At 41.3% G+C, this 27,409-nt stretch overlaps 1 protein-coding gene across 10 annotated transcripts in view; it reads left to right on the forward strand.

The window, feature by feature from the left end:
- The window catches only part of LOC124551124 (longitudinals lacking protein, isoforms N/O/W/X/Y-like), a 284,378-nt gene that overhangs the window by 89,254 nt on the left and 167,715 nt on the right, over positions 1 to 27,409 (forward strand). Inside the window, exon 3 of one of the 10 annotated variants that reach the window (XM_047126077.1) lies at positions 17 to 4,457. The exons of the other annotated variants lie outside the window; for them this stretch is intronic. Coding sequence (XP_046982033.1) covers positions 287 to 1,708 — 1,422 coding nt within the window. The 5' untranslated portion in view covers positions 17 to 286 and the 3' untranslated portion in view covers positions 1,709 to 4,457. Of the gene's footprint in view, positions 1 to 16; positions 4,458 to 27,409 lie in introns of those variants that run through there. 10 annotated transcript variants of the gene reach the window in all.

Raw genomic sequence — 27,409 nt, forward strand, 5'->3', positions numbered from 1 at the left:
ATTGTTTACACACTAGGTCAGGCGCTCAGAATTTCTGGAACAACAACTCTGTCTGCAATTTGGAGGAGATTCTTTACCACGGATTATCTGTTACTCAAAAACGAGTGAAGATTCCGCTGTGCAGACCTGGAGAAAGATTACTTCACTGCTTGAAGATGATCAACTTGGAGATAATTATTTCCCGTTTGTTCCAAGGAAACTGAATTTTTCTAGTAAATTATATCACTGAAGTAGTTCGACCAGCTTTGTACATGAGTTTGGGGTCTTGTGAAGACAGCTAGCCAGGATGAATGAGAGCAACAATGTTTATTTGAGGTGGAGTAAGCATCAAGCTACTTTGGTGTCTGTTTTTGATGGTCTGTTGGACAGTGAGAAGTTAACAGACTGCACAGTTAGTGCTGAGGGGCATCATTTAAGAGCACATAAGATAATTCTCTCGGCCTGTAGTCCATATTTTGACGAACTGTTCTCTGAAAACTGTGAAAAGCACCCAATTATTATTCTGCACGATGTAAAATACAATGTGCTTAAGGCTTTGCTGGACTTTATGTATCGTGGAGAACTAAATGTACCGCAAGAGCAGCTTAGTGATATTCTTAAACTCTCGGATTCCCTTCGGGTAAGGGGACTGTCTGGCAGTGGGTGTGTGAACAATGTCGACATGCAGAAAAGAAGTGAAAGAAATGCACGGTCAGTGTCTCCAGGAACACACTTGTCGCAACCTGCATCTGTGTCATGCTTTACCTCGGTTCAGAATGAGCGAGGAGAGCATGTGCAGTCATTTAGAGAAAGCCCTCCACGTGTGTCATCCCAAGAAGGAGGTTCTGTGGAAGTGGACTCCATTTCTAAAGCTGTTCAAAAGTCCAGAAAAACTATCAATCACACTGTTGCTGATGAGGGAACAGCTCAAAATGCATTTGAAGTCATTACCCCTGATGTTGATAGTGTGGATAAACTTCCATCTCAAAAGCAAGTACTGGCCACAACCCCTAACTCAACTGGTGGACCAGTTGACAACTCATCTCAGGTGCTAAAAACCTTGCTGCCTGTAAGCAACACCACTGTATGTTCGTCATCATACACTATGATTCCTCATCAGTCTTCAAGTAGGGAGTTGCAAAACTCTAGTGGGGAAATGACCATTACGAAAAATGAACGGTTTTTAATACCGGAAGCAGTATTACATGATGAAAGGTCAGAAAGTCTGAGTGCACACGAGGTTGAGGTATCTCTAGAAACAAAACCAGAGGCCCTAGAGACTAATGTGGAAATTGTAGAAGACCTTACTCTCGATGACGACGACGATTATGCTGGTGCCGGTGATTATCGTGATGTTTGTAACAGTGTTGAAGTTGACATTGGGGAAGTCACGAGAGCGAGTGAAGATCTTACATACGAAGAGATTTTTTGCGCTCAGGAAGTTAATAATACGTGTTCACCATTTGGCAGTGTTGATTTGAGTAACGTGTCTCTGTCAGCATCTCAGATAGTATTACGTAATCGGTTTATTTGTCATTCTTGTGGGAAGTCTTACCAACATCAATCAGGGCTGTGGAGACATGCGAAGTTTCAGTGTGGCAAAGAACCGCAGTTTCAGTGTCCTCGCTGCAATTATCGCTGTGCTAGGAGTGATCATTTAAAAAAACATATGGCTTCTCTTCGTTGCCAGATGCAGAAAAAATATGCTCTTTTTGGAGGGGATGTGTAATAAGAGCCTAACACAAAGAAAGGGTCAAATGGTGTCAAGTGACTTCCTGGTCTTTAGTGAGGACTTTTTGTGAGGGAATTGTGTCATCTGTGGAAGTGTGTAGTGTAAGTTGCATGAAGCAGTGATTACTTTGCACTGTGTGGGCAGAAATTAATCCTTGTGTAAATTGTGGTTGCTATGAGTATATTTTAAATTTATGTGGAAACTTGGCAACGTCAATGTCATTGAAGTCGTGGTTTGCTTTGTGAAACAGATGACTTGTGATGTAATGTAGTAATTGTGTCAGTGAAGGTCACCTATTGTCATCAGTTATGTTGTTTGTCATGAACAGAAAATTGTTTGTGTAGTGAAGACCTTAATTATGTGAGTGCATATCAAGAAATGTTGATATGAGTGTATTACAGAATTCTAACAGCTGTAATATCCCCTTGAAGTACCAGCTGATAATTATGCCAACACCTATAATTTCTTGACATATTCCTCCAGATTAATTCTGACTGTCCATTCTGTTTCTTCTCATTTCCTCCTTAAACTTCTCCAACTTTCCCACTTGTAACAGTGTTTAACACTCGATAGTCATGTTCATAATCCTCCTTTTCTTCCTTGTTTCATTGTGTCTCTCTCAGCATATCCATCTTGAATGTCCGAACAGGACTCGTCATGCTGTGTATGCATCTATCAGTGTTGTGAAAGATAATGATCTCAGTTTGTATTTGTATGTGTTGCACTGTGTGATTAGCTGCTTTATTACTATTTATTTCACAGTATGTTGACATATGCCTAAATTTCAGTTTTAGAGAACCCTACTGTATTTTAAAGATTTTTACAGAAAGAACGTATTGGGAAAACCTTAATGTCGTGGTTATTATACCAAAAATAAAATGCAAGTGATATTTTATTTTAACAAGAGTACTGTATTTCAAATAAACAGATAAACAAATTTTTTATTGTCTGGCTACACTATTGGCAATGAACACTGGGGACAGATATAATGGATACAGCTTTAAATCACCTCAGGACGTGTGGAGCAGTGTATAATAGATGTACCACATAAAACTGGTTGTGGATTAACGACGAGGGCTGGTGTGCTTGCCAGCCTGGATTTGATTTAATCGGTTTTCCTTGTTTTCACGTGGGACAACACTAGAAACAGCCAGATGAGGTCCACAAATTATGTTCTTGTGGACCTTCCATTTAGATAAAGGATGTATGCTGGATTAACACATTTAAGATGAAGTGCAAGTGTAGCTGAGGCGAGAATGCTGTGTTCAAAACACCGAACCCGAGTATAGCTCAAGCCACAACTTTCACGACGAGTTAGGCACCTGCCACTCGAAAACTGGACTCGCTTCATATGAGGGCAGTATACGGACATCTTGCTACCTATTTCTTGGCAGGTGCTGCCTTCTGTCAATTTATAGAAATATTTAGAAAGAAATATTAGCTAATGTAACAGCTGCTCTTGCAAATTTCTGAGCCAAACTAATGGCAATAACTTAATTTCATGAGGTTTTGAATTTCACTGTAATTCTGCTAGAAATATATCACATTTGCTGAGTGAACAAGAAATTTTGGAAGCTCAAGAGGATGAAGTTGCTCAAACAATTTGTAATCTATCAAAGAAATAAAGGAAATATGAACAATAAATCTTGAAGTGTGGCAATTTTTTAGTACGTATTGATCTTGAAGGTATATCAATTATGTATGTACCAGTAACACTTTAAATAATGGTATAAATGGCCAGTTTTCCAGGCCTGACATTCTTCTGAGTGGGCCAGTCTCCAAAGTGTTAATGTGTCCTGTTGCATAAAATAAAAGCAGGAGTAATGTGGTATTTTAATAAAATCAAATATTTGCTAAGACTCATATACACAACTATTTTCAGAATATATATAAAGTCAACTCGTACTGCATTACTCATAATTTCATTTTGCAAATGCACTCGAGCAAATTGTCCTGCCAGATTAGACCTGTGTTATTGTATCGGACCAGGGCTTGAACTTGAGACCTCTTCCTTTCACTGGCACGTGCACTACCGAATGAGCTATCTGAGTACAACTCACGAAATGCTCTCTGCTTCACTTCTATCATTACCTCATTTCTCACCTTCAAGACTTCCCAGATTCATGGCACTTTAATCTGCCATGAAGGTTCAGATCAGCACGCTCCGTGCTGTAGAGTGGAAATTCATTGTGGAACTTTTTCTTCCTGCAGCCTCTCGGTACTTTCTCAGACTTTCTTGATGTATTTTCTCATGCTCTTCTGACAAACCGTAGAGATTAACCATCTCAGTTCCTGCCTCCTCTCCATTTACCAATTTTTCGTGGTGTTTCTTAAAGTTCTCTATGTAGTCCAGTACACATGTTCAGTTTTTCCTCCTGTTTGTGACATCACGTTGCCCACCCCTCTTGTTCACTCTTACAGAAATTTATGCCTTGATGCTGCTACACATATTAGAAATTCGAAAGTACAATTAAATACATGCACATTGACATTATATTATTATTGGGTGGAGTCAGCACAGGGATTGGTCTTCTGTCTCTTGTTGCCACACTGCTACGTTACAATTGCTGTGATCTGATTCTTTTGAAAGGTGGAAGTAGAGGGTTGGGAGCATGAAAAATAGGCTTTCATTTAGTGATGCGTGTTTTCCTTTGATTAATAAAATAAATTTGTTCGACTTTTGGCTATGTAGCAAACATTACTTCAATTTTTGACAAGTTAACACACCACACTGTATTTTTGTTGTGCATAAAATACACCAATAAGGAGTATATTTAATAATGTAAGAACTCTTTGGTTTTCTGGAGAGAGAGTTATTTATTCAACCAATTACAATTTTAAAATTGGATTTGTACATATCAGCTTAATATAACAACAACATAATATGATTCATTAAGGATATGCATTAACTGCCTTTTTACATACACTGTTTTTAGTTGTCTGTTTAATTTCCTTGCACTGTTCAGTATACAGTTTGATTCCTGGTAGAAAGTACTTTTATGATTTTAAAAAATCTTATTCCCTCTTCTTTTGTCTTTTCTTAACTGTAGCTGTAGTACATAATAGCAAGGTAACGTTCTGGTGAATAATTATTGCCCTATAAATGTAGATTCAAAATTCAAGAATAACATCATTCATTACACATTTATGGAAATCCATCAGGTCTGTGGTGCATCTTCTTGTATGTCAGTTGAACTGAGCAGTTTTCTTGTGTAACTAATGTTGAGTAGTGCACTGATAATGTTATAATACTTTTCCGCAAGGGGTTAGCACAAGTGTGTAAAATAAATTCGCCGATAATGCACTGCAGATCCACATGTGTTCCATTTGTAGTAATATTCAGCAATGTAATTAATTATACATTTTTTTGTGTATGTGCATACTGATATCAAAGTTTCTGAGGTTCATGAAAATTTCTGGTTTCCTGAATGATAGTGTCAGATATGCAGTTGATAAAGAAGGGCACTTACCGTTTACAGCATATAACAGATAATTCTATAAACTACAATTTGGGTCAATTAACAGTGACATTCTGGTAAAATGACCCTATGATTCTGTGTGCTTCATAATTTGTAATAATTTCTTATGGAATTTTTCTTTTTATAATTACCCTGCTGTACCCTGCACATGTGTGTTAGAAATATATATTGGTTTTAGCGTCTTGAAGATAAAACTGGAGTAATGTAAGATACCAAAATGAATTTGTAGTGTGCACAGATATGAAACTACCTGGCAAATTAAAAAATTGTGTGCTGGCCAAAGACTCAGACTCAGGACCTTTGCCTTTTGTGGGCAGTTGCTCTCCTGCTAGAGCTACCAAAGCCCGACTCACAACCTGTCCTCACAGCTTTACTTCTGCCAGTACATGACCTCGTGCCTTCCAAATTTCATAGAAGTTCTCCCTGGGGAACTTGTTGGACTAAATCCTGGAGGAAACGATATTGCCAAGACATCACACACTCTGCTTTAGAGTGAAAACTGATTCTGGAAACAGTCCCCCAGGCTGTGGGTAAGCCATTTCTTGAGACCATCATCCTTTCATGCAGGAGTGCTATTCCCACAAGTTTCGTGGGAGAACTTCTGTGAAGTTTGGAAGGTAGGAGACGAGGTACTGGCAGAAGTACAGCTGAGAGACGGAGTTGTGAGTCATGCTCAGGTAGCAGTTGGTAGAGCACTTGCCCATCAGTTTCAATCTGTCAAGAAGTGACATAAAATGGTTTAGACACTAAGTCAGGAACAACTGTACCTGCTATTAGGAGGAAAATCGTGCCATGGATTATCTGTTATTCAAACGAGTGAAGATTCCGTTCTGCAGAACTTGGAAAAAGATTAATTCAGTGTGTACAGATGATCAACTTGGAGATAAATATTTCCCTTTTGTTCCAAGGAAACTGAACATTCTTAGTCGTTATTGTAATAATGAAGCTAGCTTTATAAAAGAATGTGAAGTCTTGTGAAGAAAGATAGACAGGATCTATGAGAACAACATTGTTTGAGGTGGAATAAGCATCGAGCTACTTTGTTGTCTGTTTCTGATGGTCTGTTGGACATTGAAAAGTTAATTGAAAAGTTAATAAACAGCACAATAAGTGCTGAGAGGCATCATTTAAGAGCAGATAAAATAAAGATATTAGCTTGAAGTCCACAATTTGAGGATTTGTTCATTGACAACTATGAGAGTAATCCAACTATTATTCTGCATATGATATGGTTAAAGCTTTGATGGATTGAATGTATCATTGTGAATTAGATATACCACAAGAGGAGCTTAGCGGTGGCGTTACCTGTTGGAGTCTCTTCATATAAGGGAGGTGTCATGCAATAGACGTGTAGATGATATCGACATGCAGAGCGGTAGTGGGAGCAAGGCGCCATCAGTACCTCCAGAAACTCTGTAATCTGAACTTATTTCTGTGCCCTGCTTTACCTCAGATCAAACTGGCCCTGAAAGAAAGATGAAGTTATTTAGAGGATGCTCTCTAAATGGGTTATCTGAGTAAGTAGGTTCCATGTGATTTTCTTTGGTTCCAAAATCAATTTCAAACCACAGGAAAATTATTAATCACTCTGATTCTGATCATAGAGTAGGGTAAAATGCAGTTGAAGATGTTGTTACTCCTTATACAGTGTTTGTTAACCTCAAAGCTCATCAGCAAGTACTACATACATCAAGTGACCAATCTGGTAGATTAGCTTTCAATGTAATCACTCATCAATATGTGTGCAGTCAGTTGCAGATCTCTGGTGCAACATTGTATTTTCACTCAAATGTTGCAGAAAAGGATTGGTTTCCAACTCCAGACACACTATTATCTCATCAGAAGCTGACAAATATGAGTGCATATCTAGAAGGTATACCATTGGTGTTGTACGGGATAGAAATGCACTCATTGGTACAACAGTGGGTTCTTTTTGCTTTACTCTGGGAGGAGACCAAGTGGATACTATAACACATAAAATATTAGTTCACTTTACTGTAACGTGGGTAGGAAGAATTTCTTAACTTTGTACAGTCCAGGTCAACAGGAATGTCATGAATATTTAAAATTCTCTCTCAACATTAACTGTCACACAATACAGACAAAAGTGTCTCACTCAGAGTACATTTAACATTAAGTTTGACATAGTGTTCTGCCTAATGCATCAATCACACAGCTGGCTTACTAGATGGTGATGATGATGATGATGATGTCATCTTACTTGATTGCAGGCTGAGGTGAGCAGTACTGTGCCTGGCTGTAAATATAAGAGCCGTTGCAGTGGCACAGCAAAGAGTTTTTGGGTGTGGCTACACCGGTGTTGCTCATTTGTCGATGTGGCTGGTAACGACTGTTGTCTCTTGTGGTTACATTGTAAAGTACCAACTTTGTTTTGGCACCTTCCTCTTTGGACGATACCACATTCAGCCCCCCACCACCACCACCACCACCTTCACACCTTTTTCGTGTAGGGTGGGGGACTGAATGCAAATGCCGATGGGCAGAGTAGGAGTGTAGCTGTATTTGATGACAGTTCCCTGCTCATACCACGGCCGCATTCTCAGATGTGAGTATCTTCCTGACTGCCAATACGGAGCCCTCCTGATGGTGGCCCACTTACTCCTAGACTGCTCTAATTTGGCTCCTTTGAGGTGATGTCTTAATCTTCCTGACATGCTACCTCTGGTGTTATCAGACGACACCCAGTCAACTGACTTGGTGTTATGTTTTGCCCACAAAGGTGGTTTCAATTTGTCCCTACAAGGTAGGGCTTTTTGGCCTCATTGGACACCTGAGGGGTTGGTGGGGCACCCCTCTCCGCCCCCACCCCCACCGCTACCCCCACCCCCACCGCTACCCCCCACCCCCACTGCTACCCCCACCCCCACTGCTACCCCCACCCCCACTGCTACCCCCACCCCCACTGCTACCCCCACCCCCACTGCTACCCCCCACCCCCACTGCTACCCCCACCCCCACTGCTACCCCCACCCCCACTGCTACCCCCACCCCCACTGCTACCCCCCACCCCCACTGCTACCCCCACCCCCACTGCTACCCCCACCCCCACTGCTACCCCCACCCCCACTGCTACCCCCACCCCCACTGCTACCCCCACCCCCACCGCTACCCCCACCCCCACCGCTACCCCCCACCCCCACCGCTACCCCCACCCCCACCGCTACCCCCACCCCCACCGCTACCCCCACCCCCACACCTGCCCCCACCCCCACACCTCCACCCCCACCCCCACCCACCCTCACCTCCCTTGGTGACCCTTGCTTTGTAGCTCAGCATGTCCTCTAGCCTTTCCACCTTCTTACTCTCTCTCTCTCTCTCTCTCTCTCTCTCTCTCTCTCTCTCTTAAATTTCTTGGGTTTAACACCTTGTCTTGACTAGCCTTTTAATGGCTTGTGTGTGCTGTCTTCTTTTTCTGCGATTTTATCTCTGTTTTTTTTGTGTTAGTTACTAAGGCTTTCCGTGATTTGCCTTTCACCTTCTTTGTGTGAATACTACTCCTGGTTTGCCACTTAACAGATGAAGGGACTGATGGCCTTGCAGTTTAGTCCCTTTCACTCCAAACCAACCGAAGAACACATACCCTATTGCAAGTGATCAGGAGCACAGACTGAAAAAACTATTCACAAGGGGCACTTTTGCATCTAGAGGTACAGACACTGTGGTTGGGTGAACAGCAAGCGCATCGTCCTGTGCAATGCGATGACCATCCGGAGGCACTGCACTCGTGAACATTGGTTCAGACTGCTGGACAGATGGCCATGTTGGTGGTGGTGGTGGTGGTGGTGGTGGTGGCGGTGGGGTGACAACCTACGTGGTCACTACTGTGGCTGTGAGTGGCAGCGGCAGGGGTGACTGCTGGTGTGGACCTCAGCAGTGTGCTGTGTCTGTGGGCAAGGATTTTGTGGCACAATGTCGGACATAGTCAGAAGCTCAGTGCAGCTGGTTCTGATGACAATGATGCAGCCCAGCGGAACCTTGTATGACATAAGCAGAACATTCAGTGGCTTTTGTAATGACACTGTGTGCCAAACACTGTTTATTGCCAAACAGTTTAAAGAAAACTTAATTCTGTGGCTGAAACTTTGACCTGGGGGAATGAATTGTTTTCATAGTGGCCACAGAAGATGCAACAGGGTATGGTATTCAGCACAATGTAATAATTCTGCTGGCATCTTCGTGTCCTGTGGCAGGGAGAGCTAGGAGTACAGAAAATTTTTTTAAGTTTCTCCCGTGTGTTAGAGGAATGGAGTTTCTCCATATAACTTTTGAACATTAGAATGAACCATTCAGCTTCATCTTTAGACCGAGAGAGAAAAGATACAGTAGTCAAATGGTGTATGCCGTTGTCATCACCAAACTGTTGAAGATGGAGACAACACAAGGAAATTTAACGAATGCATCTAGCACCAAGAACCATTCTGTGTTCCAGAATGGACCCACAAAATCAACATGGATGGATGCGTTGCCATGGTCCGGATGTGTGTGGCCTTTCAAAAAGGCATTGTAGCGGATTTGATTGATGTTCTGCACACACTTCGCAACTAGAGGTCACTTGCTCAATCTGGACATCAATGTTCTGTCAAGTACAATGACGATAGGTGAATTGCTTTATGTGAACTACACCCCACTGACCTTGATGCAATAAAGACACAACTTCCCACTGCAGGGAGTGAGGAATCAGAACACGCACATCATTTTTCTCCATCTGCAACAGCAGAACACCTGACCACATGGATAGCGCATGGCAATGGGAAAAATAGTGACGCGCCACTGGTTAGGGAATCTCTTTCAAACTGCACGACCACCCGTGGCGCATGTAGTTGTAGTTGTTGTTGTTGTTGTTGTTGTTGTTGTTGTTATCTTCAGTCCTGAGACTGGTTTGATGCAGCTCTCCATGCTACTCTATCCTGTGCAAGCTTCTTCATCTCCCAGTACCTACTCCAGCCTACATCCTTCTGAATCTGCTTAGTGTATTCATCTCTTGGTCTCCCTCTACGATTTTTACCCTCCATGCTGCCCTCCAGTACTAAATTGGTGATCCCTTGATGCCTCGGAACATGTCCTACCAACCGATCCCTTCTTCTAGTCAAGTTGTGCCACAAACTCTTCTTCTCCCCAGTTCTGTTCAATACCACCTCATTAGTTATGTGATCTACCCATTCCTGACTATCAATTAGAAAACATAATTCCTCAGACGAATCAATTGCGGTGTTGGTACTGATCAATGACTGAGAGACAAGATGTCGTCATTCAGATTTGGGCATTGTGGCTGTACAAAAAAGCATACTAATAATTAGACAATATTGGAGACCAGTGTTACAATTTTTCCGCTGTCAGAGCAGCCACGGATCTAAGATTTTTTCGAATCTGGGAAGGAACTCATTAGAAATACTCAATAGCTATATGTTTTGTGATTGGTAGAATAAGAACCCTTATACAGATTTGCACTCTTTATGTATCTATTAGCTAATAACTTTCTCCTTTATGTGACACAAAACTATACATAGGAAGCACACAGCCAGTAAAGATGACAGACGTACAAGACAGTACACATTTCTTCAATCCTTGGTCCCAGCATTTTTTTCTCTCTGCTCTTGCTATTTGCTACAGCTTTCCTTTCTGTGCAAGAATCTATTAGCTCATCAAAGTTTTGTCTCATAGGCAGGTTTATTTTCGTCTCTCGAAGAATACTACCCCAAATTGTTAAGTTGAGGATAAATTTAAAATCCGTCTGTGCATTAGTAGACGACAAGCCTCATACTTTGATTCTGCAGCAAGACAGGATTCTTCAGTTTCTTCTTGAGCTTTGACAACTTGTGGTAAATTATGTGATAAAGCTGTGAAAGCTAGGTGTGTAGTCAACCACCTTTTTTGACTATTTTCTTTCAATTTTTTGTTTTTTTTTCTTTTTTTGTTTTTTTTAAACTTCTGCCCTATTTTTCACCATGTGTTGGATCCAGCTAAGAACCAAAGTTTTGTGCCAGCCAAAATAGACCTAACTGCTTCTGGATATTATGATGCTGAATGCACACCCACAAAACTTAAGAGTTTGCTAGACGTGGTACAGTCATTGCAGATCATGGGCCTGAATCCTGGGGAAGCCGGGAAACATGGGAAAATCCTCTCTCCTTCCCTTTTAATGTACGCGTACCTAGCTTTTCTGACTACTACCACTACTACTACTACTACTGCTACTAATGCTAACAATAGTAATGAGAATCACTTTCGTTTACAAACGAACTATTTGATTGGCTGTTTGAGCGTTGTTACTTGTAAAACAAGATAACTCGATGATCCTCCTCTTTCCTGAATCTTCTGATGACATCGGCATACCATGTATCTCGGTTTTCAGTTATTTGCAGTACTGGTTTTTCAACTTAGGCTCAAGCAAGATTTGATAAGTGAGGCTGGCCTACACTGTTCCTCAATTATGTTTTTACGCATTTAAGTCGAGAACAACTCCTTTCAACTGAACACTTGTTGCAGGAATAGCAGTAACGACAAAATAGTTTAACAGCTTGTGGAAAAATTTGGTCCATTTCATGCGCAATCATTCTTTTGCTAGCATCTTGCAAACTGACACAATGAAATGCTTCTTTATGCTGCAAAGAAAATACAGCCCCCAGTTGTACGAGTGATTGAAGGCCGCGCTGTAATGAACGCAAAGTGTCTGCAGGGAAATTATGAACATGACTGGCAAACTGAGTAGCATTGCTTGATTTCAAGAGTAGTAGTTTATCATGATGTGAAAAATCTTGTTCTTGCTGTGTTACAGTGTTATTTGTTTTTTGACATCAGTGGATTGCCAGTGCATTCATCCATTATTTCAACTCGATTCGTGAAAGTTTTAGGTTACGAATTAGTTGGGATTTCATGGAATTTAAAAAGTCGATCAGTTTATCTTCATTTCTTAAATTTTTCATGTAAGCTATGCAAGAAAAAATCAGTGTAGGAAGCTACGTGAAACCACAGACTTCTCGTTTAGTCATTGTACTGAAGTCTGGGCTATCACTTATTTTATTTATAACATCATTTAGCCCCGGACGGTTTTCGTGAATGACAGATATTATTCTGGCATTACAGTTCCATCCTGTTTCACTGCTTGAAGGAATGCATTTACCAATAATATTGTTGAGAATTGCTGTGCATTTGAAAGACAGGAATACCCTTGAAGCATGGAGGAAAAAAAAAATCCTTACCAGTATTATACAAGAACAGCTCTGCTGCAAAACTAAATTTAGTGCTGTGCAAACCAGTGCGTAAAAGAATTTCTGTTTCGGTCTACTCGACTCAGTTCATGTAGACCTTTTCCCTTTTGTCTGCTAGAAAGATTTTCTCTAAATGCAACATGGATTCCCCTGGCAGAGACATCACATGCATTATGCACATGTTCATAAACCAATTTAGGATATATTCAGAAATCAGCTTCAGGATATGTTCAAAATTCAGCTGTGATGCTTTTCAAAATGAAATGAGTAATTGATAGAACTAGGTGCTTTGTAAAAAAAAAAAAATTGCTTCTTCACACACATACATGAATTTGGCACTCCGGAAGTTGCTGCCCAGGTTGGCCCCCCGCCCCCTAGATCTGGGGCAGCGTCTCTAGTGGGACAGGCTTGAAAGGATTGAACAAGACCTTCAAAGCCTGGTGATCTTTAATCAAAGAGTACTTTCGGCTGTATAAATTTTGGTGGAACTTGGTTACACCATAGATAATGGGGAGCGCCTCTTTTCCAAACTGACTAATTATGGTGTGCTTTGTTAAGAGTTAGGTTTATCAGAAGAACCAATTCTGTGGATGAGCACAGCTCCAATACCGTAAACCGAGCGAGGTGGCGCACTGGTTAGCACACTGGACTCTTATTTCGGGCGAAGATGGTTCAAACCTGAGTCCAGTCACCCTGATTTATGTTTTCTGGAATTTCTGTAAATTGCTTCAGTCAAATGCTGGGATGGTTCTTTTGAAAGGGCACAGCTGATTTCCTTCCCCATTATTCCCTAAACAAAGCTTGTGCCATGTCTCTAATAACGTCGTTGATGAGACATTAAACACTAATCTCCTCCTCCTTCCAATCACGTGCTATCACAACAGACTTAATAATACATCCTTTAATTACTGAAATGAAGTGCGTCCTGACAGTCTTGGAACCACACAAAAGGGACAGTTTTCCAGTGTAGTCGATTCATAGCAGCTGCAATTTTCACAGCTTTCTTAATGAATTCAATATAATAAGTAAGCTTCCCCATGACAGCATAGAGATCCGTAACGTTATAGGGCACCGGCAGATCTTTTATCGCAGACAAGTGTGAAGTAGCAGGATGAATTCCCTGTGCGTTTATTACATGTCCTAAGTAGGAATACTTTCCCTTGTTGCATTTCTAAGTCCACCAGAGAAATAGCTTGAAACAAGCAATCTAGATTTCCCAGGTGTATGACCTGCAAGAACAATATCCTCCAAATAATTTGTACAGGAAGAGACTATCACTGTTAATGGTTTCAGGAATCGTTAAAAAATAGCAGGAGCTGAAGTCCTACGGATGGGTAGCCTCTGAAACTGTAACAAGCAAGGGTGAGTGTTTATAACAAAATATTGGTTACCCTCCTTGTTCAGAGGTAGCTGTAAGTATGCCTCATATAAATCGATCTTGGTAAAGAATCTTTCCTCTCCCAGTCTATACATTAATTCCTCTGGTTGTGGGAGACGAAAAAACTCACGACGATTTGTGGGTTTACTATTGCCTTAAAGCTAGCACACAGATGTAAACCACCTGATGGCTTCTTGAGAATTATGAAGGGCAATGTCCATTAGCTTGCAGAAATGGATTGGATAACTAACTTTATTGTCTTTCCATCTCTGCAGCTTCTGAGCATGCCAGACAGGCCTTCCATGAAAAAATCACAGTTGCGCATTGTCTTTACTGTTAATTTGCGCTAAATCATTATCCCTTCCTAAACCTGGCAGAAACAGTTCATTGTGCTTATTACACAAGTCATAAACATTATAGTCTGATTTAAACTAGTTGTCATTTGAAGTTTAAGTTCCAACGTTGCGACATTGTCGCGTGTTGTATTGTCTGCAGGGAGCCTTCACAGTGCACCGCTTTCCACAGCAATGGAAAATCCCTTTAAAGTGTCTATCTTCCACAAAAATCAAGTAAAAAGTCTGAAACTCACACATGATGTAGACCTCCATAGTGTCTCTCAGAATGTCAAAAATTTGTACTTAAATTTAATTAGGGAAAGAGTTATGATAATTTGTTTGGAACATTAAATTTTTCTGTTCCTAAACAGCTTCAAACCTTTCACGTCGTATCTCAAAAACTAGTGTTCTTATGGGGGTACTTTTTTTTTGTCAAGTCCTAAAATATCTCGCTTAGCAACAAAGCTTTTAATATGTTCATACTGCATTTTGTTTCCTATATATATGCTTCTGAAAATGACATTTTTATGCAGTTATGCCTGTATTTAACTTGTAGCAAGTATGAAGTTTAAAGTCTCTGTCTCCTTCAAGAATGATGTAAAAGTTTTGAAATTTTGTGTGTAGTACTGCTCTCAGTGGTATCTCTAAGCTTGTCAAATTTTTTTTGTTAATTTTAATTAGGACTGGTGTTGCATTGGTTATTGAAACAGGAGAAATTTTTGCTCCTGGGAAACTTTCCTTCTTATCATTGCATATCTTGAAAACTATTACACATATGAAATAACGTCTTTGTGTCCACACAAAATGAAAAATATTTAAAATACAGTTTTACTTACCATAAGGAGGTGATGGGAAACGGCTGAACAGTATTACTTAGTCTCACAACAGTAAGAAGAAACTGTCCAAAATAAAGTTACAAACACGAGATCAAATGGAAGTAAGATGTTCATTAAAGTACACTATACACTACATACTATTGGGACAATGGGAAGACATCGTTTAGTTCATGGGCATAGTCAATGGAACTATCGGTGCTGCTGCTCTTGGTGACAGATACTATCAAAAAAAGTCTTGACACATTGTCGAAACAAACCCTCATTGTTCCATGCTTGCTGTATTACTTCCTTCACATGATTCACTACCTTTGGCAGCCTTCTAGTGTCACTTTCTCAGCTACCTCCTTCAATAGCTGTCCCACTTTGGTCAATGTAAATTTTTTATTTTCTGTTACAAATTGATGTTTAATCTGAACACACATTAGTTCTTTTGTATTGAAGTAGGGGCACAATCTGAGCAATTTATGCCCATATTTATTTATTTACTTACTATTTCATCCACAATGTAAACTGGGTTCTTTGACTTGTGTTGCAACACAAGCCCTAATAATTCTGCCATTGTCAAGTTACTGTCAGAACGTATCTGAATGTTTCTCAAGCTAGCAAACAATGTCATTTCCCTTCATTGCCTTTGTGGGTGCCTTGTCTTGTATAACCAAATGATATGGGACTGTTATCCTTGACACTTATAGAGTTTTTCATTAAGTTTTGAAGCACAGTGACTTCAAACCGTTTCACAAAAGTATTGTGGTTGATCTCTTCATGGTAGTCGGAGGTCTTGTCTGGCAAGTTCTACAATCATTCCTATTCCTTTTTCTCTCCCTATGAGAGCTGCCGTACTACCACTGATGGTATCATATATCCAGTCTCTTTTTAAACTGTGTCCCGCGTTCAACCATATTTCATCAAGCCGAATGATATTATCAAAATTTGTTCCCTACTAATTCTCTAAGATTGGAGCTTTTATGGATTGCAATATCTTGGAGTTCCGTTAATAACTTGTGGCCAGAAATGGATTTATAGCGGAATCCTAACTTTTCACAACTCTTAACGAGGATCATTTACTACCCTGAAGTAGGTCTACTGCTACAGGGATAGAATGTATCTTTCCAGTTCACGTGGGCACAAAAAACATCTTCTTCTGGAACTTTTTCTTTGGTGGTTGATATCCATTTCCTGGCACATTTTAATGCCACATCTAGCCAATGCATGTATGACATTTCTTTGCAAATTTCGAATTTTGGCTCTGGACTCCATATTTGGACGCAATAGTTGTAGAGCCAAGTCTTTCAAGAAAAGCCTCCTTTTATGTGATTTTCCATTGTGATATTCATGATGTTGTTTTGTGAATAAACAGAAAGCGTTTATAGCTGCTACATCCATTACATTAGCCCATAATACAAATGGCTATCTCCTTGTCTGTCTTTTGCTAGTGTATGTACGTACCTTTTGATCAAGAGAATTGACACCCAATTTTGTTTTGTTATAAAATAGAATCATTTCTGGTTTTTTCTTTTTATGAGTCTCATCAACTGTGGCGCAGCGATGAATTGATGTTGAAGATAAAACCTCTCGTGTCATACATGGTTTCATTTCGGGTGAAATTTGTGGTTTGTTAATGCGAAGAGTGCTGAATGCTGTAATTTTATCCTTCAATAAATCTTGAAACAGGGAAACACTGGTAAAGCAGTTGTCTGTCAAAGAATCGCAGAGCCAGAATATCTTTATTCCATATTTTCCTGGTTTGCTTGGAATAAACTGTATAAATTTACGACGCCCTTTGAAAGACACTAGCTGTTCATCTATTGTGCAGCTCCCTCCTGGTTGAAACCTTTGCCAGCGGTTGCTTATGAATAGTTCCCACACATGGCGAAATGATGGCATTTGATCACCTTGGCTCCTAGCGTCTATTGTCAAACCATATACACAGGGTTGCCGGAAGAGTCGTGAAATAATACCCTTATAGGAACAGCCCATCTTCTGCAACCGCCAGCTAATAAGAGAGTACCAAAAGAAGCATTCATTTCCTCATCTGTGACCTTACACCCTGTTTGACCTTACACCCTGTTTGGACCTTACACCCTGTTTGGACCTTACACCCTGTTTGGACCTTACACCCTGTTTGGACCTTACACCCTGTTTGGACCTTACACCCTGTTTGGACCTTACACCCTGTTTGGACCTTACACCCTGTTTGGACCTTACACCCTGTTTGGACCTTACACCCTGTTTGGACCTTACACCCTGTTTGGACCTTACACCCTGTTTGGACCTTACACCCTGTTTGGACCTTACACCCTGTTTGGACCTTACACCCTGTTTGGACCTTACACCCTGTTTGGACCTTACACCCTGTTTGGACCTTACACCCTGTTTGGACCTTACACCCTGTTTGGACCTTACACCCTGTTTGGACCTTACACCCTGTTTGGACCTTACACCCTGTTTGGACCCTTTAATAGCTACTGAGCGTCGTCCTTCCAGATTTGTGCAGTGAACTATTTCATCCACAATATTATTTGTGATGAAGTAACTCCAAGCATCTTTTGGTATTTGTGTGCGACTTCCGCTAACAGGACCTGGAGAAATTTCGATTATATTATGCTTAAGCATTCTGCTAGGAGGAGGTGATGTTTTGCTCCACTGAGCCCCATCGCACACTATAAAAATGTTTGTAGGCTGTTGTGTACTTGCTACATTATTTGAATCTGCTGGTAGCAGTCTGTTATTGGACCAGACTTTCGTTGGTAAGCCTACTTCATTTACATCAGAATATTTGGTACTACTTTCTTTAGAGTCTGAGCTGTCCAACAAAGGTGTATATGCAGGATCAGTTTCATCTTCGGAAGCATTTGGATCGTCTGAATTTACTGGAGAATTACATTCCCTCTTTCGATATGTACTCGATGATTCCATACTGTAAGAAACGAACGTTCCTTGATTACTCTGTCACAGAAAGAGCGAAGAAAGGGGAACAGAGAGAATAACAAACACAGTTACTTACATCAGCTATTAGAGTGACTTCTTTCACGCCTGAGGCCAACTTCTGCAATGAGTAGTAAGTTGATTGTTGTTGTTGCCGGATTCTGATGTGTGCAACAATTTCCAGTGTAAAAATATCCCAGGTACCAACATTCATAAACTGGGAGAAAAGCACTCGCTAAAGCATTAGATTACATCAGGCCTTGAGAGACCCTCTTCATGCATTATGCACATAGCAGTAAGAAAACACTGATTTCATAAAATCTTTGTGACATTGAATACAACTTTATTGTATTTCTTTATTGTAAACGTGTTTTTAAGGATTACATAAAGTAAGGTCCAATTATATGTGATTTTAATATAATTAAGTGCGTGATTAATTCACTCCCTGGCCTGAAAGGCCCCTATCATGCATCCAAGGGCTAAAAGGTTTGAGATTTGTGACCCTCACAAATTTCCCTGTGCAAATACTTATCACTGATCGTTCATTGATTTGTAGAGCAGCTACTATCTGACACTTCCTGAAAGTTTCCTAAGAGTGTGCAGCCTTCGTATGCCCCTCTTTTGACTAATTTCATCACACATTGTAAGGCACGTGAAGGTGAAGGTCACTCGTATTGCTGGGGGGTGGCTGGCTCAATACTATATGCAAGACACCGCAGAGCAGCAGAAGTGGTAACGAAGGAGAAGCCGACAGTGCCAGGTACAACCCGTTATGTGTCAAGTGACAACTAGTTCAATCAGACTATAGTTTGACACACGGAAACACTAATTTGTAACACACTATCTTGCATGCACAGGTTGAACAAATTAAATTAGCCTAATCCAAATATGTTTGGAATATCAACGGTAAAAATTACCCATTGAGTTGCAGACATGCAAACAAAAAGCTGTTACATATTATAGCTTCAGCCAAACCCTTCTTTGGCACACATGACGACTACCACTCGGAGCTTAGACCAATTCCACTTACGCTAGCTTTAATGGTCCCTCTGATATAGAATGCACTTGTTGGTAGCTTTTTCTGTGGCATCAGCCATTGCTTGAGCCTGGGTTGCCTTGTGTAAACACAGTGTTTGAATATGATGTGGCTTTCCACACTGGAAACATTTTGCATCACAACAAGGACGAGCATTTTGGTCATGATTCGAAAAGCATCCTCCATCAAAGATTCTTACTCCTTCCATCTGCACTAATACAGAGAAGTTCACTTATCCCTAGCCAAAACCCCCAACCCTGTTCCTGGGTTGTTGCTTGCCTCATGGAATCCCCTGAAATGGCCTTATCATCAAGTTACCCATCTCTGGCTGCAACTCCTCGTTCCACAATGACTTCCATCTGTTCAGATTCCTCCTGTCCTTAACCCTCACCAACATAGTCCTGCAAAACCATGTAAATCAGGCAACCCTGTAACACTGAATGTGGCAAAGTGGGCCTCGCAACTGACCATGATATTCTGACCATTCCTCGTCCGTGCTACTGAACATTTGGAACCTAGTTGCAGCTGCTTGCTGGAAGAGGATGGCGACCATTTGTTGGACACTGAGCACCAGGTGTTCCGTCTGCAGCCTCTGAAACAACTACTTTGTTGAGAGACATTTTCTGTGGCGGCTCAGACATGGTTAAACACCTGATACGATGCACAGAAAAATAGAATTAAAGACAAAGCAAAAGACAAACCCCAAGCACCTAGGGCATGTAAACAACATGCGTACATAGACGCTTGAGAAAGCAGTTGAGGCAAGTCTGTATAATGACCAGCTTTGGCCCCACTCATGGTACCAATGAAACATCCCTTCGGTACAACAATGGGTTCTTGTTTATTTTGCTGAGGGAGGAGACCGGGTGCGTACTAAATCACACAGAATATTAGTTCGCTTAGTAAACCAGGACTTTAAAAACTAGTGACACTTGAAACTGCGTGTGGACTTAGTTTTATCTGATAAAAGTGGTACTTGTTATCTAATGGGCATGTAATTAGTGGTGCTGTATTCTCATTGAGTATCCTTTTCTTAAAATTGCAGAAATGTGAATGTTTACACAGAAACATTAAATTTAATATTTGCTCTTGGAGGAAATATGTATGGATTACTATTGTTTTGTTCTCTCGTTTAACTATACATGTGCTACCTCATAGTTTTCATCATATTTCTTTACATGTAAACACATCAGTGCTTCTCATTTTTCCATGCGTTACATCTCACACCAGATAGGAAAAAATTTATTACTGCAGAAATTCAAAGTGTTACATACAAGTGATTTATTAAGATTTTTTTAGATATGAGGTGCATTCAAGTTCTAAGGCCTCCGATTTTTTTTCTAATTAACTACTCACCCGAAATCGATGAAACTGGCGTTACTTCTCGATGTAATCACCCTGCAGACGTACACATTTTTCACAACGGTGACGCCATGATTCCATGGCAGCAGCGAAGGCTTCTTTAGGAGTCTGTTTTGACCACTGGAAAATCGCTGAGGCAATAGCATCACGGCTGGTGAATGTGCGGCCACGGAGAGTGTCTTTCATTGTTGGAAAAAGCCAAAATCACTAGGAGCCAGGTCAGGTGAGTAGGGAGCATGAGGAATCACTTCAAAGTTGTTATCACGAAGAAACTGTTGCGTAACGTTAGCTCAATGTGTGGGTGCGTTGTCTTGGTGAAACAGCACACGCGCAGCCCTTCCCGGACGTTTTTGTTGCAGTGCAGGAAGGAATTTGTTCTTCAAAACATTTTTGTAGGATGCACCTGTTACCGTAGTGCCATTTGGAACGCAATGGGTAAGGATTACGCCCTCGCTGTCCTAGAACATGGACACCATCATTTCTTCGGCACTGGCGGTTACCCGAAATTTTTTTGGTGGCGGTGAATCTGTGTGCTTCCACTGAGCTGACTGGCGCTTTGTTTCTGGACTTAAAAATGGCATCCACGTCTCATCCATTGTCACAACCGACGAAAAGAAAGTCCCATTTGTGCTGTCGTTGCGCGTCAACATTGCTTGGCAACATGCCACACGGGCAGCCATGTGGTCGTCCGTCAGCATTCGTGGCACCCACCTGGATGACAGTTTTCGCATTTTCAGGTCGTCATGCAGGATTGTGTGCACAGAACCCACAGAAATGCCAACTCTGGAGGCGATCTGTTCAACAGTCATTCGGCAATCCCCCAAAACAATTCTCTCCACTTTCTCGATCATGTCGTCAGACCGGCTTGTGCGAGCCCGAGGTTGTTTTGGTTTGTTGTCACACGATGTTCTGCCTTCATTAAACTGTCGCACCCACGAAAGCACTTTCGACACATCCATAACTCCATCACCACATGTCTCCTTCAACTGTCGATGAATTTCAATTGGTTTCACACCACGCAAATTCAAAAAACGAATGATTGCACGCTGTTAAGTAAGGAAAACGTCGCCATTTTAAGTATTTAAAACAGTTCTCATTCTCGCCACTGGCGGTAAAATTCCATCTGCCATACGGTGCTGCCATTTCTGGGACGTATTGACAATGAACGCGGCCTCATTTTAAAACAATGCGCATGTTTCTCTCTCTTTCCAGTCCGGAGAAAAAAAATCGGAGGCCTTAGAACTTGAATGCACCTCGTATAGTGATAACTAAAAAAAATGAATGAGAAGTTAACAGAAAATGGAAAGTTGAGGTAGGAATAACAACAGTATTATGAGGAGGATAGTTTGTTGGAGGTAAGGATGAGTTGGGCTGGGGGGGGGGGGGGGGGGGGGGAGGGGGATGATGTAGCAGGATATGTGTGCAGGCAGGTGATGAACTGCCTGTGGAAGTGTGCTGGCTCGTGAAGGTGAAAGGATAGAGTTGCAAGGTGCAGAGTGAGATGGCTGTGGTAGGAGGGGAGAGGAGAGAAGAAGAAAAGGGGAAAAGATTAGTGGGTGCATTGGTAGAATGGAAGGCATTTGTAATATTGGAGTGGGAGCAGGGAAGGGGATAGGTAGGTGGAGTACAGAGACTAATGGAACTATTATAAGAACAAAGGATATGTGATAGGAGAGTTCCCACTCGCACAGTTCACGAAAGCTGGTGTTGGTAGGAAGCATCCAGATGGTACAGGCTGTGGAGCAATCATTGAAGCAATCATTGTGTTGGGCAGTGTGATCAGCAACTGGGTGGTCCAGCTGTCTCTCGGCCACAGTTTGGTGGTCACCATTTACGCAGATAGACTGCTTGTTAGTTACCATTCCCATGTAGAAAACGACACTGTGGTTACAAGTTAGTTTGTAGATTATATGGGTGACAGTCCTGGCTTTGATAGAATAGGAGATGCCTGTTACTGGGATGGAGTAGGTGGTGGTGGGAGGATGTATGGGACAGGTCTTACATCTAGGTCCATGGCAGGGATATGAGCCAGGAGGAAATGGGTTGGGAGTGAGTGTGTGGTAAGAATGGACAGAGCTATTGCATTGGTTCATAGGGCAGCAGAACACTACTGTGGGAGCACTGGAGAATATTCCTCATTTCAGGGAATGAGAAGTGGTCGAAATCCCGGTCAAGGACGTGACTCAGTTGCTCCAGTCCTGGGTGATACTGAGCCGTGAGAGCAGAGCTCCTTTGTGGCTGGATGGTTGGTGCGTGGGTAGTGGTAGGTTCCTGGAGAGACAGGGCGTGGGAGATCTGTTTCTGAACAATTGGGAGGAGGGTAATTCGGTCTGTGAAAGCCTCGATAAGGATCTTTGCATTTATGAAAGGGACTGATCTTGACATTTTTTGAGAGGGACTGCTCGTCACTACAAATGCAATGGCAATAGTTGGCTAGACTTTACGGAAAGGACTTCTTAGTATGGAATGGGTAGCTGCTGTCGAAGTGGAGGTATTGTTGAAGGTTAGCAGGTTTCATGTGGATCCATGTGATGTAACCATCCTGGAGGTGGAGATCAACATCTAGGAAGGTGGCTTGTTGCATTGAGAAGGACCAGGTGAAGCGAATGGGGGAGAAGGTTTGAGTTTCTGGAGGAATGTGAATCGGGTCTCCTCACCCTCGGCTCATATCACAAAGATGTCATCAGTGAATCAGAACCAGGTGAGGGTTTTGGGTTTCTGGGTGATTAGGAAGGGTTTGTCTAGATGTCGTGTGAATAGGTTGGCATAGGATGGTGCCAGGCAGTTGCCCATTATTATACTGTGGGAATGTTTGTAGGTGATGTCTTAAAGGAGAAGTAATCATGTTTGTGGATATAATTGGCCATATTGACTAGGAAAGTGGTTGTAGGTTTGGAGTCTGTCAGGCATTGGGAAAGGTGCGTTTAGTAGCATTAAGGCCATGAGCATAGGAGATGTTTGTGTAGAGGGAGATGGCATCAACAGTGACGAGCAGGGCACTGGGTGGTAAAGATACAGTAACGGTGGAAAGTCAGTGGAGGAAATTTGTAGTGTCTTTTATATAGAAGGGGAGAGTGCAGCTGAAGGTGTTGGTCCATGAGAGCAGAGATTCTCTCAGTGGGGGCACAGTAACCGGCAACACTGGAGTGTCCTTGGTGGTTGAGGTTATGGACTTTAGGAGGTATGTAGAAAGTAGGAGTGTGGGCAGTGGTAAGAGTGAGGAGAGAAATAGACTCAAGGGAGAAGTTCTGGGATTGACCTAAGAATTTGAGGAGGGACTGAAGATCTTGATGGGTTTCTGAAATGTCACTGTGACAGGACAGCTGGTGGAGTCCTTCCACTAGGAAATCACTACAGTTCATAACCCCAATGGTGGAGTCTGTAAGATTGGAATCAGTTTTTGCTTGGCGGATTGCAGTTCTTTCTGAGGCAGTAAGGTTGATTTCCATTTACAGGAAATGATGGTGAGGCAAGATTCAAAGTTAGGAAATTCTGGTTAGGAAATTCTGTGAAGTTATCATGGGTAATTTGGGGGTTGTGGGTTGGATCATAATTTGGTGGAGGAGTGGCATGGTTCGGTATTGGTGTTGTTGAGTCGAATTCGTACAGTTGGTGGTGAAAGTATTTCCACTGTAGGGACCAGTAGGGGGGGGGGGGGGGGGGGGGGGAAGAGCGTTTAACAAGTTGATGGGGATTATCAGTTGATGGAATTTGAGCAGGTCGAGATCATTGCTGTAGTAAGGGTTGCAGCCAGAGATGGATAATTTTATGACAACGCCATTTGGGGAGTATTCCACAAGGTAGGCAACAATGCAGGAGCAGTATGTGAGACTTGGTTCTGGCTAGGGATAGGGAAAGTGTGCCAATACAGAAAGTTTCCCTATCTCTTTTAAGGAAAATAGCTTTCAAAAAATGTTAAACCTTTTGTGATCTTCTTTTCTGAATGGATATCCTGAATGCTCAGATGCTTTTATTTATGATGATTATGTGTGCATTATGTTACCTATTTTGTAGTTGCAAACTGTCACGTGTCCATTTGGCTGTCCAAATTGATGGACTTAGAAATGCACTGGGCAGCTCAAACAGTATTTACATAAGAGATTTGTTGTGCAAGCTAACTTTGGACTGAGATGAGTCAAGAAGGCACCAACAGACATTGTGATTATTATGTATGTGTTAACAGAAGTGAGTGTGTTATGATACATATATACTCAGGACAGGCATATGGTTTAGGGGTTATACTCAGTAACAACAAACCCTATTTTATTCACTGTGATATTGGAACACTTGACTGATTTGTTGTAAGACTTTTGACTCCAAAACATACAAATATTTTGTATCGTGCAGAAATAGGTGGATAGATGCAGTTTTCTTTGCCCAAGCTGATGTGGATCAATCACTGGGAACAGTGACAACTATTAAATATTACGCAGTATGCAGCAGGGTTGATTCAAAGTGGAAAGGCCCCATAAAATTAATTATGGATGTTTAATGGAAGATAATTCAATAACTCTGAAATGAGTATGTTAACACAAGAAAGTTTGTAATTTAATACCTCCTTATTGGTTGCAAAATTACTGTATTTCCATCATTTAGTTCTCTGGCTGAATATGTTTCCCAGTTGAGAACCTCATAGTATCTGTTACACTCATTTCTATGTAAGCATTCGAGTGTACCCTATCTCCTCACACATCCACGGTCACGGCTAAAACGGAACACCTGTTGTTACTATAGAAATACATGAATTTTATTCTTTGTATTATGAATTTTCTCATGTAGTAGTAATCAAAAATATTGTATGAGAAGTTCCTTTATGTTGGGGAAAAATTGATTTGAAATAATCAAAAAGCAGCGCAATGATATTATTGAGGACACTCACGTAGGTAACAAATAAAGACTGTCACAGTAAGGAAAAAACACTTTGAAATGAATTTCACTGTGTTTTACTGCCGAATTAGGTAGTTATGATTCTTAGGGGCAAAATATGTTGACAATGTTCTATAGTGGCACTTAATTTCAAGCAATTGAGTATTTAGCATCGACGCAAAATATGTTGACAGTATTCTATATTGGTGCTTAATTTTAAGCAATTGAGTATTTAGCATTGACATTGGTTGGTTGCTGACGGTTTTGTTTATGGACGAAACACCCTTTTTGAGGATTTGGCTATTTAGCAGATACCACTGTAATTTTAATCAGATAGCAAATCGTTCGTGTATCCAACTGTGGCATGATAATATTAACAAAGAATATAAATGTTAAAGTCCTTTATTTTCTAACATCTTGAAGTTCTTCAAGACAAATGACACAAATTAGTTGTGAACCGATAAATATTCTGGAGATAATGGAGCTGCCATAGTTACGCCTTCTCATTCAACATTTTGAATGTGTCAGTTATAGGGACACCATATGCATCAACAGAAAATGATTTTCCTTCAAGTAGATATCTGAAATATTTTATTGTTCAATAAATGTTGAGAATTTCTTGGTCATAAGATGAATAAGGGAGAATTTGAAACGAAACTGACGAGTTTCCAAGTTATATCCTGTTTCTGTTGCAGGGCTGCTCCAGCAGTGAGATTTGCTGCATGCACAAAAAACACAAATTTGTATTCCGCACTTGGGATAGTTAGCAGTGCAGCTGGGCTAGTTCCATGGATCATTTTGCACGATAAATCGTCATGATGTGGAACGAGTTATTTTACATTCATATTGCAAATTAATTCGTACATCTATCTGTACTCTAAACGTCACCATATTTTAGTCTCTCTGGAAAAATGCCTTGAGTTAGTGATGCATTACATATTTTGAACAATACCAGACTTATTATATGGGAGCAAATCTTTAGTACTCTGTTGGAAACACCATCAAAACCAGAAGAGCTTCTATTCTTGAAAGAATGTATGGCCCTCTTAATTTCAGGAGTAGAAGTTGGTGGTACATTCATATGATGTAATTTATGAGAGATACTTCTTCAACATATTGCTGTGATATTTCTCTTCAACTGTTGCTTCCTATGTTCTCTACTATGTTTATGAAATGATTATTAAATACAGTTGTTACCTGTGACACGTCATTTGTAACCCTTCCATTCAATTCAATAGTAATGTTACCCTCTTGTGTGGTTGGTTGTCCTGTCTCTTGCTTCACTATATACCGTATTGCCTTAACTCTGTTGTTAGACGTACTGATTTCAGACATTATGTGCGCGTTTCTTGATTTTTTTACTATTTTGAGTAGTTTTTGTTGTCACAACTGCTGCAGGGGCGGTCTGCTTGTTCGTGCTAAAAGATACATTTCCCCTTTTCCTTTCACAAGATACTTTAATCCCCTTAGTGATCCATGGCTTTTTCAGCTACATAAAAAAAAACAAAGATGAGGTGACTTACCGAACAAAAGCGCTGGCAGGCCGATAGACACACAAACATACACACAAAATTCAAGCTTTCGCAACAAACTGTTGCCTCATCAGGAAAGAGGGAAGGAGAGGGGAAGACGAAAGGAAGTGGGTTTTAAGGGAGAGGGTAAGGAGTCATTCCAATCCCGGGAGCGGAAAGACTTACCTTAGGGGGAAAAAAGGACAGGTATACACTCGCACACACGCACATATCCATCCACACATACAGACACAAGCAGACATATTTAAAGACAACGAGTTTGGGCAGAGATGTCAGTCGAGGCAGAAGTGTAGAGGCAAAGAAGTTGTTGAAAGACAGGTGAGGTATGAGTGGCGGCAACTTGAAATTAGCGGAGATTGAGGCCTGGCGGATGACGAGAAGAGAGGATATACTGAAGGGCAAGTTCCCATCTCCGGAGTTCGGATAGGTTAGTGTTGGTGGGAAGTATCCAGATAACCCGGACGGTGTAACACTGTGCCAAGATGTGCTTGCTGTGCACCAAGGCATGTTTAGCCACAGGGTGATCCTCATTACCAACAAACACTGTCTGCCTGTGTCCATTCATGCGAATGGACAGTTTGTTGCTGGTCATTCCCACATAGAATGCATCACAGTGTAGGCAGGTCAGTTGGTAAATCACGTGGGTGCTTTCACACGTGGCTCTGCCTCTGATCGTGTACACCTTCCGGGTTACAGGACTGGAGTAGGTGGTGGTGGGAG

This window comes from Schistocerca americana, chromosome 9 (genome assembly GCF_021461395.2).
Source record: "Schistocerca americana isolate TAMUIC-IGC-003095 chromosome 9, iqSchAmer2.1, whole genome shotgun sequence".
NCBI classification, from domain to species: domain Eukaryota; kingdom Metazoa; phylum Arthropoda; class Insecta; order Orthoptera; family Acrididae; genus Schistocerca; species Schistocerca americana.